General features: G+C 36.3%; 1 protein-coding gene across 1 annotated transcript; it reads left to right on the forward strand.

Moving 5' to 3' along the window:
- Nucleotides 1-1598: 1598 nt before the first annotated feature.
- Nucleotides 1599-7546, forward strand: ZNF404 (zinc finger protein 404). Its single transcript, XM_065899127.1, has 2 exons — nucleotides 1599-1746; nucleotides 5919-7546. Exons 1-2 carry the CDS (start codon nucleotides 1602-1604, stop codon nucleotides 7439-7441), a joined length of 1668 nt encoding a protein of 555 aa, XP_065755199.1. The 5' UTR covers nucleotides 1599-1601; the 3' UTR covers nucleotides 7442-7546.
- The last annotated feature ends 5663 nt before the right edge of the window (nucleotides 7547-13209 follow it).

A 13209-nucleotide genomic window follows, 5' to 3' on the forward strand; every position in this document is an offset into this window, starting at 1 on the left:
TTGTGGCTCGAGGGCTCTAGAACACAGGCTCAGTAGTTGTGGCTCACGGGCTTAGTTACTCCACGGCATGTGGGATCTTCCCAAACCAGGGCTCGAATCCATGTCCCCTGCACTGGCAGGTGGATTCTTAACCACTGCACCACCAGGGAAGTCCCTGTTTTCTGCCTTTTGTCTGGCAGAGTCCAGGTCCACCTTGAGGACATGAAGGTTGTTGAAGTTTGTGTTGTATGGCCTGGTCTCAACCCTGGAAGGTAGGGCTGAATTGGGGAGGAGGATCTGCTTAATGTGACTGGACAACCCAAGCTGGGTACATCTGGCATGATCAGAATGAGAAATAGGCCAGAGGGGCGTGTCTGGATCTGGCTTTGGTTCAAGAGAGCCTCTGCTCTGTATCCACGCTTGTGAGGCTTGTTTCCCAGACACAGGAAAGGGTTTGAGTTTGTCTGGACTCTGTCTCATATCCCCTGACATGTGTTTATGTGTTTGGGAGGGCAGAGAGTGGGCAAGGATGGCAAGAAACAGGAATAAAGAAGAAAAAAGAAAGGCTCTCTTACCTTAATTTTGGGAGTTCTGAGCTACATTGTGTTTCAAGGCTTCTTTTTCCTCCCTCAGCTCTGGCTTCTCTGGACTCAGCTTCTGAGGATGATTGGCAGTTCTAAAACCATGGGCCGGGTAAGTGGGTTTCTCTCCTTCCTGAAATATTACAATTTTTAATCCAGATAATATTTTCATTCTTTATCCCAAAACCTCCTTCCTAGGAAAGCTGTATCTCAGGCTGTTTCACAGTTGCTGCCTTTACAGAGAAGGATGGTGTCCTCCCTATTTGCTCCCTTTTTTCAAACTGATTTTTCAGTTTTTCATCAAATGAGTTATTCCTCTTCTATATGTTCAGTCTTCTCTCGGGAGCAGTGTTGGAGCAGTAAAGGGGTGAAGTACCTTGAAGGAAGTATTTTAGCTTCCCTTGTTAGGTTTGTAGTTTCATTGTATAGAAATGGTGGCCCTCTTTGACCAGAAGAGGGAGAACTTTCTCCATAGTTTTCCAGGTAGATAAGGGAGAATTTGGTTTCGAATGGTCTCAGTCTCAGTGTTAGATGAGATCTCAGCTTTGAAAAGCTTTTAGGTTTGGGTTGAAATGGGATTGGTGCCTGCCTACAGAGAGGAGGGGTTCTGGCTGAGGAATCACTGAGAAGTGAATAGGGTTCTGAGGCCCATTTTGTAGGGGAAGAGAGATTGCTTGGCTTGAGTCATTCAATGTTGTTCTGGATCATTCTACATTAGTGTGTTCTAACTCAAGAACCAGAAGTTCAGTAAGGGATTGTAGAAAGGGAAGATGAGAACCACATCTGGTGGATAATACTGAACTGTGGGGAAGAGGTTAAAGAAAATTTTGAAAATTAAAATTAAAGAAATTTTTTGTGCTCCAACAGGATTCTTCAAGATTGGGTAAGGAATCTACTTCAGATATGCTAATTTATTTATTATTTATTCTCATCTACCCATGTCATGATCTTTAACTTCAGCCTACTTGTTTTTATATATCACCCCCTACTGCAACTCAATATTCCATCTTGAAATTTTTTTTCTACTTTTACAAATAATACATGAATTTATCATTTCAGGTGCCACTGACATTCAGTGATGTTGCCATAGACTTCTCTCAGGAGGAGTGGGAATGCCTAAACTCAGATCAGAGGAACTTGTACAGAGATGTGATGTTGGAGAATTATACTAACTTGATATCAGTGGGTAAGGACATCTGTCTGAAGTAATGTAGAATCTGCTACCTGGAATATCCACTTTTTCTACTGTATATTTTATGCACTGTGCTAAGAAACTAGCGAAATTTCTGCTCCATATTCTCAAAGGACTATTTTGGGCTTTGTTAGATTGAAATAAGCACCTTCATTCAGCACCTAAATCTTTTTTAAATTTTTATTTATTTATTTATGGCTGCATTGCGTCTTCATTGCTGCACGCGGGCTTTTTCTAGTTGTGGCGAGCGGGGGCTACTCTTCGTTGCAGTACGCAGGCTTCTCATTGCGGTGGCTCCTCTTGTGGAGCATGAGCTCTAGGTGCACGGGCTTCAGTAGTTGTGGCACGCGGGCTCAGTAGTTGTGGCTCACAGGCTCTAGAGTGCAGGCTCAGTAGTTGTGACGCATGGGCTTAGCTGCTCCGCAGCATGACAGCACCTAAATCTTCTCTGTCCTTCATTTACCTTCCTACCTCCTTCTGATCCATCCTGCAGTTGCTTTTTCTAAATGACCAAAGGATTGAATTCTGGGAATTTTCTGCATAACTACTGGCAAAGAAAACAAATGTCAAATTATGTGTATTTTCATAATGTCAACAAATATTCTATTTTAATTGCCAATCCACCTACATGGAGAACAGGTAACATAGAGTCCTGGTTTTCTCTTTATTACAGATGAGACTTTGTAATTTTTACAGTGGTAGAATGAGTCAAGATCATTATTTTTTTGAGTATTTTCTGTTATAGCAGTGAAAATGTTGGCTTTCAGTAATTTGATAGATTCTACTCAGAAGTGTCTTTGTTCAGGTTTTGGACAATACTTGACCGTTCTCTCCTCTCCTCTGGGATTCCAGTTATATCTACGTTAGATCTTTTGAGAACTTATCTCTAGAAATTCACTTTGATTGTCTTTTATAACTTCCAGTTACCTGTTGCAATTCTTTTATTTACTGTCTTTTTATTACTATTTTTTATGTCTTAATTAATTTATTTATTCTTATTTATTTTTGCCTGTGTTAGGTCTTAGTTTCGGCATGTGGGATCTTTCATTGCAGCATGCGGGCTCTTCATTGAGGCGAGCAGGCTTCACTCTAGTTGTGGTGTGTGGGCTCCAGAGTGAGCAGGCTCAGTAGTTGCAGCATGTGGGCTTAGTTGCCCCTTGGCATGTGGGATCTTAGATCCCCGACCAGGGATCAAACCCACGTCCTCTGCATTGGAAGGCAGATTCTTAACCACTGGACCACCAGAGAAGTCCCTGTTTTTTTTTAATTTAACTTAATTTATTTTATTTTTCTTTTGTTGACTGCGTCGGGTCTTAGTTGCATGCAGGCTCTTCGTTATGGCGTGCGGGCTTCTCTCTAGTTGTGGTGTGCAAGTTTTCTCTTCTCTAGTTGTGTCACGTGGGCTCCAGGGCGCATGGGCTCTGTAGTTTGTGTCACGTGGGCTCTCTCATTGAGGCACGTGAGCTCAGTAGTTGTGGTGTGCAGGATTAGTTGCCCCGCGGCATGTGGAATCTTAGTTCCGCAACCAGGTATCGAATCCGCATCCTCTGCATTGGAAGGCGGATTCTTTACCATTGGACCACCAGGGAAGTCCCTCATCTGTTTTTTAAACTCTTCCATCAGTAGTTATTTTGGAATTCTTGTATGCCTTCATTGTTTGGTATCATCTGTGGGCCTACTTCTATTGTTTCTGTTTTTTCCTCTTGTTATTTGCCATATGGTAATGCCTCTCCAAGTTACTAGTAATAGTGATCGTGTGCTGGACATTGTGTACAAAAGAACTGAAGAGATTCTAGATAGTGGTATCTTCCACCAGAGAGAACTTAACATTTTCCTCTCTGGGTCTGATAGAATAGCAGATATTAAGCTGGGTCAGTGCTGGTTTTCAGTTTGGTAATACTCAACTACCTCTTTTTTATCACTGTGCTCAGAATCAGTGAGTTTCTCTAGGGGAAAAGCGGTGGTAGATCTTCAGGGCTAATTCACCACTCCTTTAATGGCTCTTATCTGTTTGGATTTTAAATTTACTCTCCCAATGGATCTTTTATTTCCAGAAGAAATGCTGACAATTAATAAGCTAACCATCCATTTGGTAAGTTAGGAAGAGCACAACAGACTTAAAGAAAGTGGAAGAAAGGAAATAATAAAGGAAAGAACAGAAATTAATGAAATAAAAACTGAACATATAAAAGAGCAAGTCAAAACTATAAATTTGGTTATTTCAAAGAATTAATAAAATTGGTGCAACTCTCTCAACATGAATCTATGTAAGAAAAAAGGGGGCCTCATTACAAATCCTGAAACCTTGAAAATGTGATGCTAATTTTGATAAACATTATGCCAGAAACTGAAAAATCGAATGAAATAAATTATTAGAAAATTTTAATCTACAAAACAAACACTCAGGAAAAAAAAATTGAAAATATGAAAACTCTCACAAGCACTAAAGAAACTGCATCAGTCATCAAGAGCCTTCCCACAAATTGGAAGATTCAAGCCTGGATGGTTTGTCATTAAAGTGCAAAAGTTTGAACATGTAAGAATTTGGGGGAAATTTTTCCCATGACCTCTTATATGTGGATTTTGACAAAGGATAAGCTACAGAAAAGTAAGAGATGACTAGAAAATAGCTACTTGAAAATACAGAGTATATTTATAATAGCTCTCTAAATATCCTTGTCTACTAATTCTATTATCTGTGTCACTCCTTGCTCTGTTTCTTTTTCTTGATTTTTCTCCTAGGAAGGGTTATATTTTCCTACTATTTTGCATGCCTGATAATTTTTGTATTAGGTGCCAGACATTGCAACGTTTACTGTGTTGGAATGCTGGATTGGGGGACTTTGTTCTGGGATTCAGTAAATGGGACTTGTTGATCCTTTCATGGTTTGCTTTTAAACTCTATTAAGCTGGGTCCAGAACAGCTTTTAGTCTAGGGCTAATTTGGCCCCGCTACTGAGGCAATAAAGTGTGAGAGATTAGAGTCAGAGAGAGATAGTTGGTAACTGTTGCATAATTTTCAGAAACTAGATCGTTATTTTACTCAGTTGCCTTCTCCACTGACCTTGATTTTTATCCTTACTTACCTTGATTTTCATCCAAGTTACATTTTTAATTCACTATTTTATTCTACAGTTCATTATTTAACACTTACCTTGTGGTAGAACTTGTTTTTCAGTGGTAGTTGAAAGAAGTTTTGAATTCGTACTTGAGCTTTAGAATAAGAAAATAAATAGTAAGACAAATGAGACAATAAATATGTATGAGAGAAAAGCATCATGAAGACAAAGAATTAGATGTTGGAATATAGAATAAAGGATATGAATTTACTTACAGTTAGCAGAGCCAGCCTTTCTGAGGAAGTGATTTGTAACACCTGGAGATAGTCATTTAGAGAAGCCACCTAAGAGGATTCCTGCAAGGTAAAGCATCCGTGTGAAGCCACAGGCAATGGGAAAAGTTGCAGTATGTTCTAGTAGCTGAAAAGATGCAGTGTGGTCAGATATAGGGGAAAAGATGTCAAGGGCTTGAAATGAATTTTTAGAAGTAAGACAGGGTCTTCTTATTTATGGTTATGTGCTTGGGTTTCATTCTAAGATAAAGACAGACCATTGAAAAAATTACATAGAGAGCCATCTGGTAGAGAATATTAAAAATGTAGATGGCCAGGACCTACTCACAGATTCTGATTCACTCAGTCTCAGTTGACATCTAAAGGGTAGTATATACATACATCACGCCCTCTTTGAACCATTATTATAAAACTTCTCACTACCCCCCTCCAGGTTAGCACACACAGTTTTGAGGACATTAGCCTGCTGTTGCCCCCTTTGCCTGGCAAAGCAAATAAAGCTATTATTTTCTGCTTCACCTCCCTCAGAAAAGAAGGGTTGTATATGTAAGAAATTCCTGTGGAAATACTGATCCACAACTAAATATGAGAACTACTGATTTTTCTCTTTGCCTATTCACAAACTTTACATTCTCATGTTAGCTTTAATAATTTTCTGAGCCCTTCTTGCCTTTAAAAAATTTCATCACATTTTTTTAGAATTTTATGACCCTTTTACTTCTAATGGTTATACTTGTCAATTTATTATTCTTCTTACTATATTTCCCCTTGTACAAGAAAAATAGCATTTGTTTGTTCTCTCATTTTCTTTCAGACGTTGATTTCACAAGTGAGAGCAACAAATTATCTTCAGAAAAAAGCAGTTATGAAGTAAATTCATACCATCGGGAGACAATGAATAGAAGTAAAACCTTCAACTTTATGGCGTTTATTTTCAGAAATGACTCACAGAACAGAACTAAATTTGAAAGACAACAGAAACCTAAAATGGGATATTTTAATCACATGATATTCAGGAAACATATATCCCTTCCTCTACATCAAAGACTTCACACTAAAGAGAAGTCATATGAATGTAAGGAATGTAGAAAGGGCTTTAGGAAATATTCACACCTTATTGAACATCTGAGAGACCATAGTGGTGTAAGACCCTATGAATGTAAGGAATGTGGAAAGGTCTTTATAGTTCTCCAGCATTTTATTAGACATAAAAAAAGTCACACTGATTTGAAACCCTTTGAATGTAATGGATGTGAGAAGGCCTTTAGGTTTTATTCACAGCTTATTCAACATCAGATTATTCATACTGGTGTGAAACCCTATGAATGTAAGCAATGTGGGAAGGCCTTTAGACGTCATTCTCACCTTACTGAACATCAGAAAATTCATATTGGTTTGAAACCCTACAAATGTAAGGAATGTGGGGAAACTTTTAGGTTGTACCGACATATGTGTCTCCATCAGAAAATTCATCATGGTGTGAAACCCTATATTTGTAAGGAATGTGGAAGGGCCTTTGGTCATCGTTCAAGTCTCTATCAGCATAAGAAAATTCATTCTGGTGAGAAACCATATAAATGTAAACAATGTGGAAAGGCCTTTGTTCGCAGTTATCTACTTATTGAACATCAGAGAAGTCATACTGGTGAGAAGCCTCATGAATGTAAGGAATGTGGAAAAGCCTTTAGTAGGGGCTCAAGCCTTCTTAAACATAAAAGAATTCATAGTAGCGAGAAACTCTATGATTGTAAGGAATGTGGAAAGGCCTTCTGTAGAGGCTCTCAACTTACACAACATCAGAGAATTCATACTGGCGAGAAGCCCCATGAATGCAAAGAATGTGGGAAGACTTTTAAGCTCCATTCTTACCTTATTCAACATCAGATCATTCACAGTGATTTGAAACCATATGAATGTAAACAATGTGGGAAAGCCTTCAGTCGTGTTGGAGACCTTAAAACACATCAGTCAATTCATGCCGGGGAGAAACCTTATGAATGTAAGGAATGTGGAAAAACCTTTAGACTTAATTCTCAACTAATTTATCATCAGACAATCCATACTGGTTTGAAACCATATATATGTAAAGAATGTAAGAAGGCCTTCCGTTCTATCTCAGGTCTTTCTCAACATAAGAGAATTCATACTGGTGAAAAACCTTATGAGTGTAAAGAATGTGGTAAGGCCTTTAATCGTAGCGATCGACTTGCTCAACATCAGAGAATTCATACTGGTGTGAAGCCACATAAATGTAAGGAATGTGGGAAAACCTTTACTCGTTGCTATCAACTAACTCAACATCAAAGATTTCACATTGGCGAGAAAGTCTTAATGTAATGAGAGTCAGAAAATCTTTAGCCATGACACATCCTTTAACATTATCACTATTCTACCACCTAATGATACGGTAAAGATTAAATTATTTAACATAAAATATGATTGTTTGGAAGGGCATCTGGCACAGAGTATTTGCTTACTAAATATTGTATCATTCTTTAATGATAATTACTAGTATTACTATAAATAAATTCATGTGGAAGGAAGACCCTGTGAGCATATTTTAAAAATCTATCATCACTCATCCATATTTCATTTCAGATAATTAATTCTGGACAAAATCCCATAGAATGTTTTAAACAAGAAACTTTTTTATTCAAAGCTCATCCCCCTGAAGATTAATAATGGTAAGAAACCCTATGCTTTTGCTGAATATTGAGAGTATAGCTGTTGAAAAATTGGAAAGTGGTTTGAAGAAATTTTTTTATAATAATTTCTATAATACAGATAACATACAATCCACATTCCCTACGATTCATGGAAATTAGAGATTAACAATGGGTAGCCAAAAGACAGATGTTGACTTGGAGAAGGTTTCCTCAAGTATTTGAAAAATGTCAAATTTACACAAAAGGTACAACAATGGTACAATGAAGGTTTATTTACCCTCCACCTATATTTAGTATCTCTCTCTCATGAAAATGTATATATAGATTCACATATATCATACATTTTATATATATATAATTTTGCTGTGCCTTCTGAGTGAATGTTTTAGGTATCACTTCACCTCTAAAAAAAGTCAACATACAACTCAAAAATACAACTGCTAGATTTAAAGATTATCTTCTACATGACCACTAAGCCATTGTCACCTAAAAAACAACAGTAGACCTATAATATTCTGTAATATTCATCCCATTTACAGACTTCTCCAATTTTTAAAAGAATGTCTTTTGAAAGTGCTGGCTTTTTTTTTAAGCATAAAACCAAACTAAGGTCACATATTTTATATGATTATGGCTATTGAGTCTCTTTTGGTCAAACACTTATCCTCTACCTGTTTTGTGACAAACTTTTTGAAGACTCAGGAGAAGTAACCATATAATGTTGCACATTCTTTATTTGCACTAATTTTTCTCTGAGTGGGCTTAAGTTGTTTCTCTATCCCTCGCATTTATTCTGAACTGGATGTTATGTCTAGAGGTTTGATTAGGTTTCAGATTAAACATTTTTGACATGATAACTTCATAGATAATATTGTGTACTCAATATTGTAAAATAACAGGTGGCACATAGTGAAGCTATGTTTGATCTCTTGATTCATGTATTGACCACCAGCTCTCTCCATTGTATCAGTACTAGTTTTTTTGGGATTTTTTTTGTTTTTTGCAATTAAGAAGTAGCCCACAGAAAGTCACATCACCATTCCACTTAGAAATTTAAACAGTCTTGAATATTTTTAAAGAAATTAAGACCAAAAAAAACCATCATCTTTCATATTTACCCACATATTTACCTTTTCACATGATCTTCATTCCTTCCCAATGATCTAAATTTCTATCTGGTATCATTTCCCTTCAGCTTGAAGAACTTAATGTAGCACTTCTTCGAGTATATGTCTGCTGGTGGTGAATTTTCTTTGTTTCTTTTACTGAAATGCTTTGTTCCTGAAGGATTTTTTTTTCTTGCTATAGAATCCTGGGTTTTGTTTTTTATATTTTTAAAAAAGATATTATATCACTGACTGCTGGCCTCTATAGGTTACGAGAAGTCATTTGAATTATGTTTCCTCTGTGTGTAATGTGTCATTTCCCTCTTTGTGCTTTCAAGATTTTCTTAATACCTTTAGTTTTCAGCTGTTTGAGCATGATGTCCCTTGGTATAGTTTTCTTTGTGTTAATCCTTTTTGGGGTTCTCTGAGCCTCTGAAATCTGTACGCTCATGCCTTTCACTAAATTTCAGAAAACTTTGGCCATTATATCTTCAGATATTTTTTCTGCCCTTACTTCTCCTTCTGGGGTTCCAAGTAGTCATATGTTAAATCTTTTAATATTGTCCTACAGGTCACTGGCTCTGTTATTTATCTTCAACCTTTTTTTTTTTTCAGTTTTTCAGATTGGATAATTTCTATTGCTCACTGACTCTTTTTTCTGTCCTCTCAATTCTGCTGTTAAGCTTATCTATCAAATGTTTATTTCGAGATATTGCATTTTTCAATTCTAGAATTTTTCTTTAGTACTTTTTTATAGTTTCTGTTTCTTTACTAAGATTTCCTACTTCTTCATTGCAAGCATATTTTTACAGTACTTTTGATTACAGTGAATTTTTTCTATGTTGATTCATCTAGAAAATACGTAAAATTATTTTCATTAACTTATTAAAAGTTTCAGTTTCAACAAATGTTCCTACCCTTTTAGCTAGGTCACAAGAAACGCTTTTCCTTTCCTTGGAGTTTCAGGTTTTGTTTGTTCATATGCAGCATGATATGGTAAGAAAACATAAATCACATTGTCATTTGGGGGGATTTTGATTATGAAATACTTGGCAAGTATTCCTCTTAAGTCTCAAAGTTCAAAGTATGGTAAATCTTTGTAAAACTCTGTCATCATTCAACCAATGAGCACTGGCAAAAAACATAAGATAAATTCATTGTTTCCTCTTTCAACAGTTCCATAAAGTAATAATGATTCATAATATTTATGTGTATATTCTAAACCATTACTTTTCATACTGTGAAGCAAAGCAATTAGGAAGACATTAGTCTCTTGCCTTAAAATTCCAAGGAATCCACATTTTTAGTGTAACATTGTCGGAGCACTATCCATTGTGATAGAAATTATTTTTTTCATACCTAGTGGAAACTGTTTTTTGACATATATAAAAAATTCAAAAATATCTGTGCTATGAATCTGATTTTTTAGGCTGCAAATTGACAAAATTTCCTTTTGATTTGGAAGCCTTTTGTGATACAATGTACCCAGAGTATTAAATGGGCAGTATCTCATATTGTACAACTCATCTGAAACTAAAGAAGAATATGTGTAGGTTTACAAATTTTAAGTTAATTGATTTTTGATATTGTTAGAAAGACCTTGTATTCTAAGGGCAGTTGTTGGGTGGCTTAATTGAAGATTCTCTTCACTTTTTATAAAATATAATTTTTAGTCTTTGCTCATAAAATCATAATAAAATTTCCACAATTAAACTAATCATTTATCTTGCTATTTCTCCATCTAAAATTTGATTCCTTTTTTTGGGCAAGACCCAAAGCCATTTTATACCTAGACAGAGTTATAAGCTCAGATTATGTTTAAAATTTATTTAAAGTTTTCATTGCACATTTAATTCAGATTTTAGGCAACTAATTTCATCTATTCCTATTTGCTTATCAAGAGGAAATTTCTCATCAAATTTACTAGTATTTGCTGAAAATGTCTCACAATATTTTCCACTTCATTAACTTAAATGTTCTTTTTTTCCATAATCAAACAGCTTTTTTGATTTGCTCTGTCACAGCAAATTGCAATTGTCATTCATCATGAAATTCACAGTATATCTTCTTCTAGTCTCTTATTTTTAACTATTCTGGCCATAGTACTTAATCCACTTGATTCTGCATCAGTAGTGTGCTTTCATTTAAAATTTTTTAAATGTACACACTTATTTTTTAAACCTAAAATGCTAATTTAATGATAATTAAAGTAACTTAGTTACAAATTATTTCCTTCATGTCAGTGTAACTCATGTTGTCTTCATAAAATATTCAAATAAATACATCAATTTCTTGACACCAACTAGATCAGTGATGTGTTTATGTGTGATGTTAGACACAACATATACATACAACATGCACAGTATAATACAAATATCTATGCAGTGCAGTGACTAAAGTGAAATGCAGTCTTACCAAAACAAAGTTGTCAGTGATGGGAAAATATTTGGCACTGCTTCAGTTTTTAAATTTAGATAAAATTTAAAAGTCAGTTCTTTAGTCACACTAACGTTGTGTCTTACAAAGTTCAATCTGGTGGTAATACAGAATATATTAGACATAGTGTGGGAACGAGAGAAAAATACTGAATGCAAGGTATCTGCAGTATTATTAGTTATTGCAATAATCCAGATAGGACATAAGGAAGATCCACTACAGCTGTGATGGTAGAAAAATGTCAAATATTTTTCATATGTTAAGTAGAATCAGCAGGACATAGTGATCAATAGGATGGGAGAGACCAAAAATTCCAGAAAGATCTTAAACACTGTAAGGTATACCTGTAAGCCCACATTTCAGTTATCTAATTCCAGCCTGCTAGATATTTTGTACCAGTACTGGTGTCCAGGAAGTTGGGCTCCATCATTGGTATTTTAATTAGGGGCCAAGTCTGCTAATTATTCCCAATATTCATCTCCCTTTCTTCCAATAATAAAAGAACCATCTCTTTTTTATTTGCTCATTTGGAGCCACTTAGGATCATGATTGTCTTTCTCCACTTTATTGGTCCATGGATTTTCAGTTATGGCCAATTGGAGATAACTGGAATTGTGTGGCAGTTTGGGGAACCTTCCTTAAATGTGTCTGGTTCATCCCCTTTGCTTTCTTCCTCCATGCCTCCATTCTGCTGCCTGGATTTGAATAAGATGCACTGGAGGGCTTTGGAGCAGAGCCATAAAGCCAGGGTTAAACTTCCAACCTCCAGAATTTTATGTGACATAGAAAATTTTTCCTGGTTGAACCACTGTCCTTCTGGGTCTATCTGTCTTACTCACAGCCAAACATAATCTTTGCTTATGCACCCAGGTTGCTATACACTAAAATAGTCATCAAATCCCCCTATCTCATCTCAATCAAAAGCAGAGCAAAGATTTCCCGTGAATGTACCCTAAGTACTCATCCCCACCTCATCAAAAATTCAGAGTACCTGCAAGAGGGAGATACTTATATTTTCCTTCTAGGACATGTTTTTCTGGTAGGATGAGAAAAATGCTAAATGACATTTTGAAAGGTAGCATGAACTTTAGAAAAAAAGGTATTAGGGGATGCTATTTGAGATTATCCCTGGGGGAAGAAGAGCAGCCAAGTTAATTTACAGAACATTGTAAGATAAGAGCCTTAGTAAGATAAACGCTCCTAAGCTTGAGAAACATAAACAATGAGCATTGGCAGAAGTCGAATTATCAAACCACACTATCCTTGGCTTTTAAAACTAAAGTAACTGATTGTTTCCCCATGCCTGTCTTTGGGAAACTGAAATAGAGCAGTGCTTTAAGGCAGGTAGAGAAAGGGGAGTTACATCCATGAGTGAACAGTCTTGTTTTGTATCTCCTAACTGACCAATTTACAATAATTCCATTCTGAAATTTGGACTTATTAAGTTTGGACTCCTACCTCCAATCTTGGGAACTCTAGGTTCTTTCAAGAATGAAGATAGAACTCTAGCCTATTAGATGCCATATTCTGATTCATTCAGTTCACAGCTTTTCTTACAAAAGGTAGAATTGAAACTAGACTGACAGAGAAGTCTAAGGATTGAGGTCTAGCCTAAGATGTCCATCCTTGACCAGTTTTGAGCTGAATTCCTGACATAAAAACCAGATATAAGACTTATATCCCTGGCACTGTAAGGATGAAGGCTTCTGCTCTAAGGCCTGGGATAAATACTCCTGTGAACTTCCAGACCCAAATTAACCCCTGTAGACATATGATTGGCCCGTCTCCCACCCAGCCCAGAAATAAATATTTCAATTCCTTCCTCCACCAGCCTACCATCTACTAAATTTGCATAAGTTCCAATCACACCCTCTGACACTGTGATTTCACTTCCCAT

Source organism: Phocoena phocoena, chromosome 20 (assembly GCF_963924675.1).
Source record: "Phocoena phocoena chromosome 20, mPhoPho1.1, whole genome shotgun sequence".
Taxonomy (NCBI): Eukaryota; Metazoa; Chordata; class Mammalia; order Artiodactyla; family Phocoenidae; genus Phocoena; species Phocoena phocoena.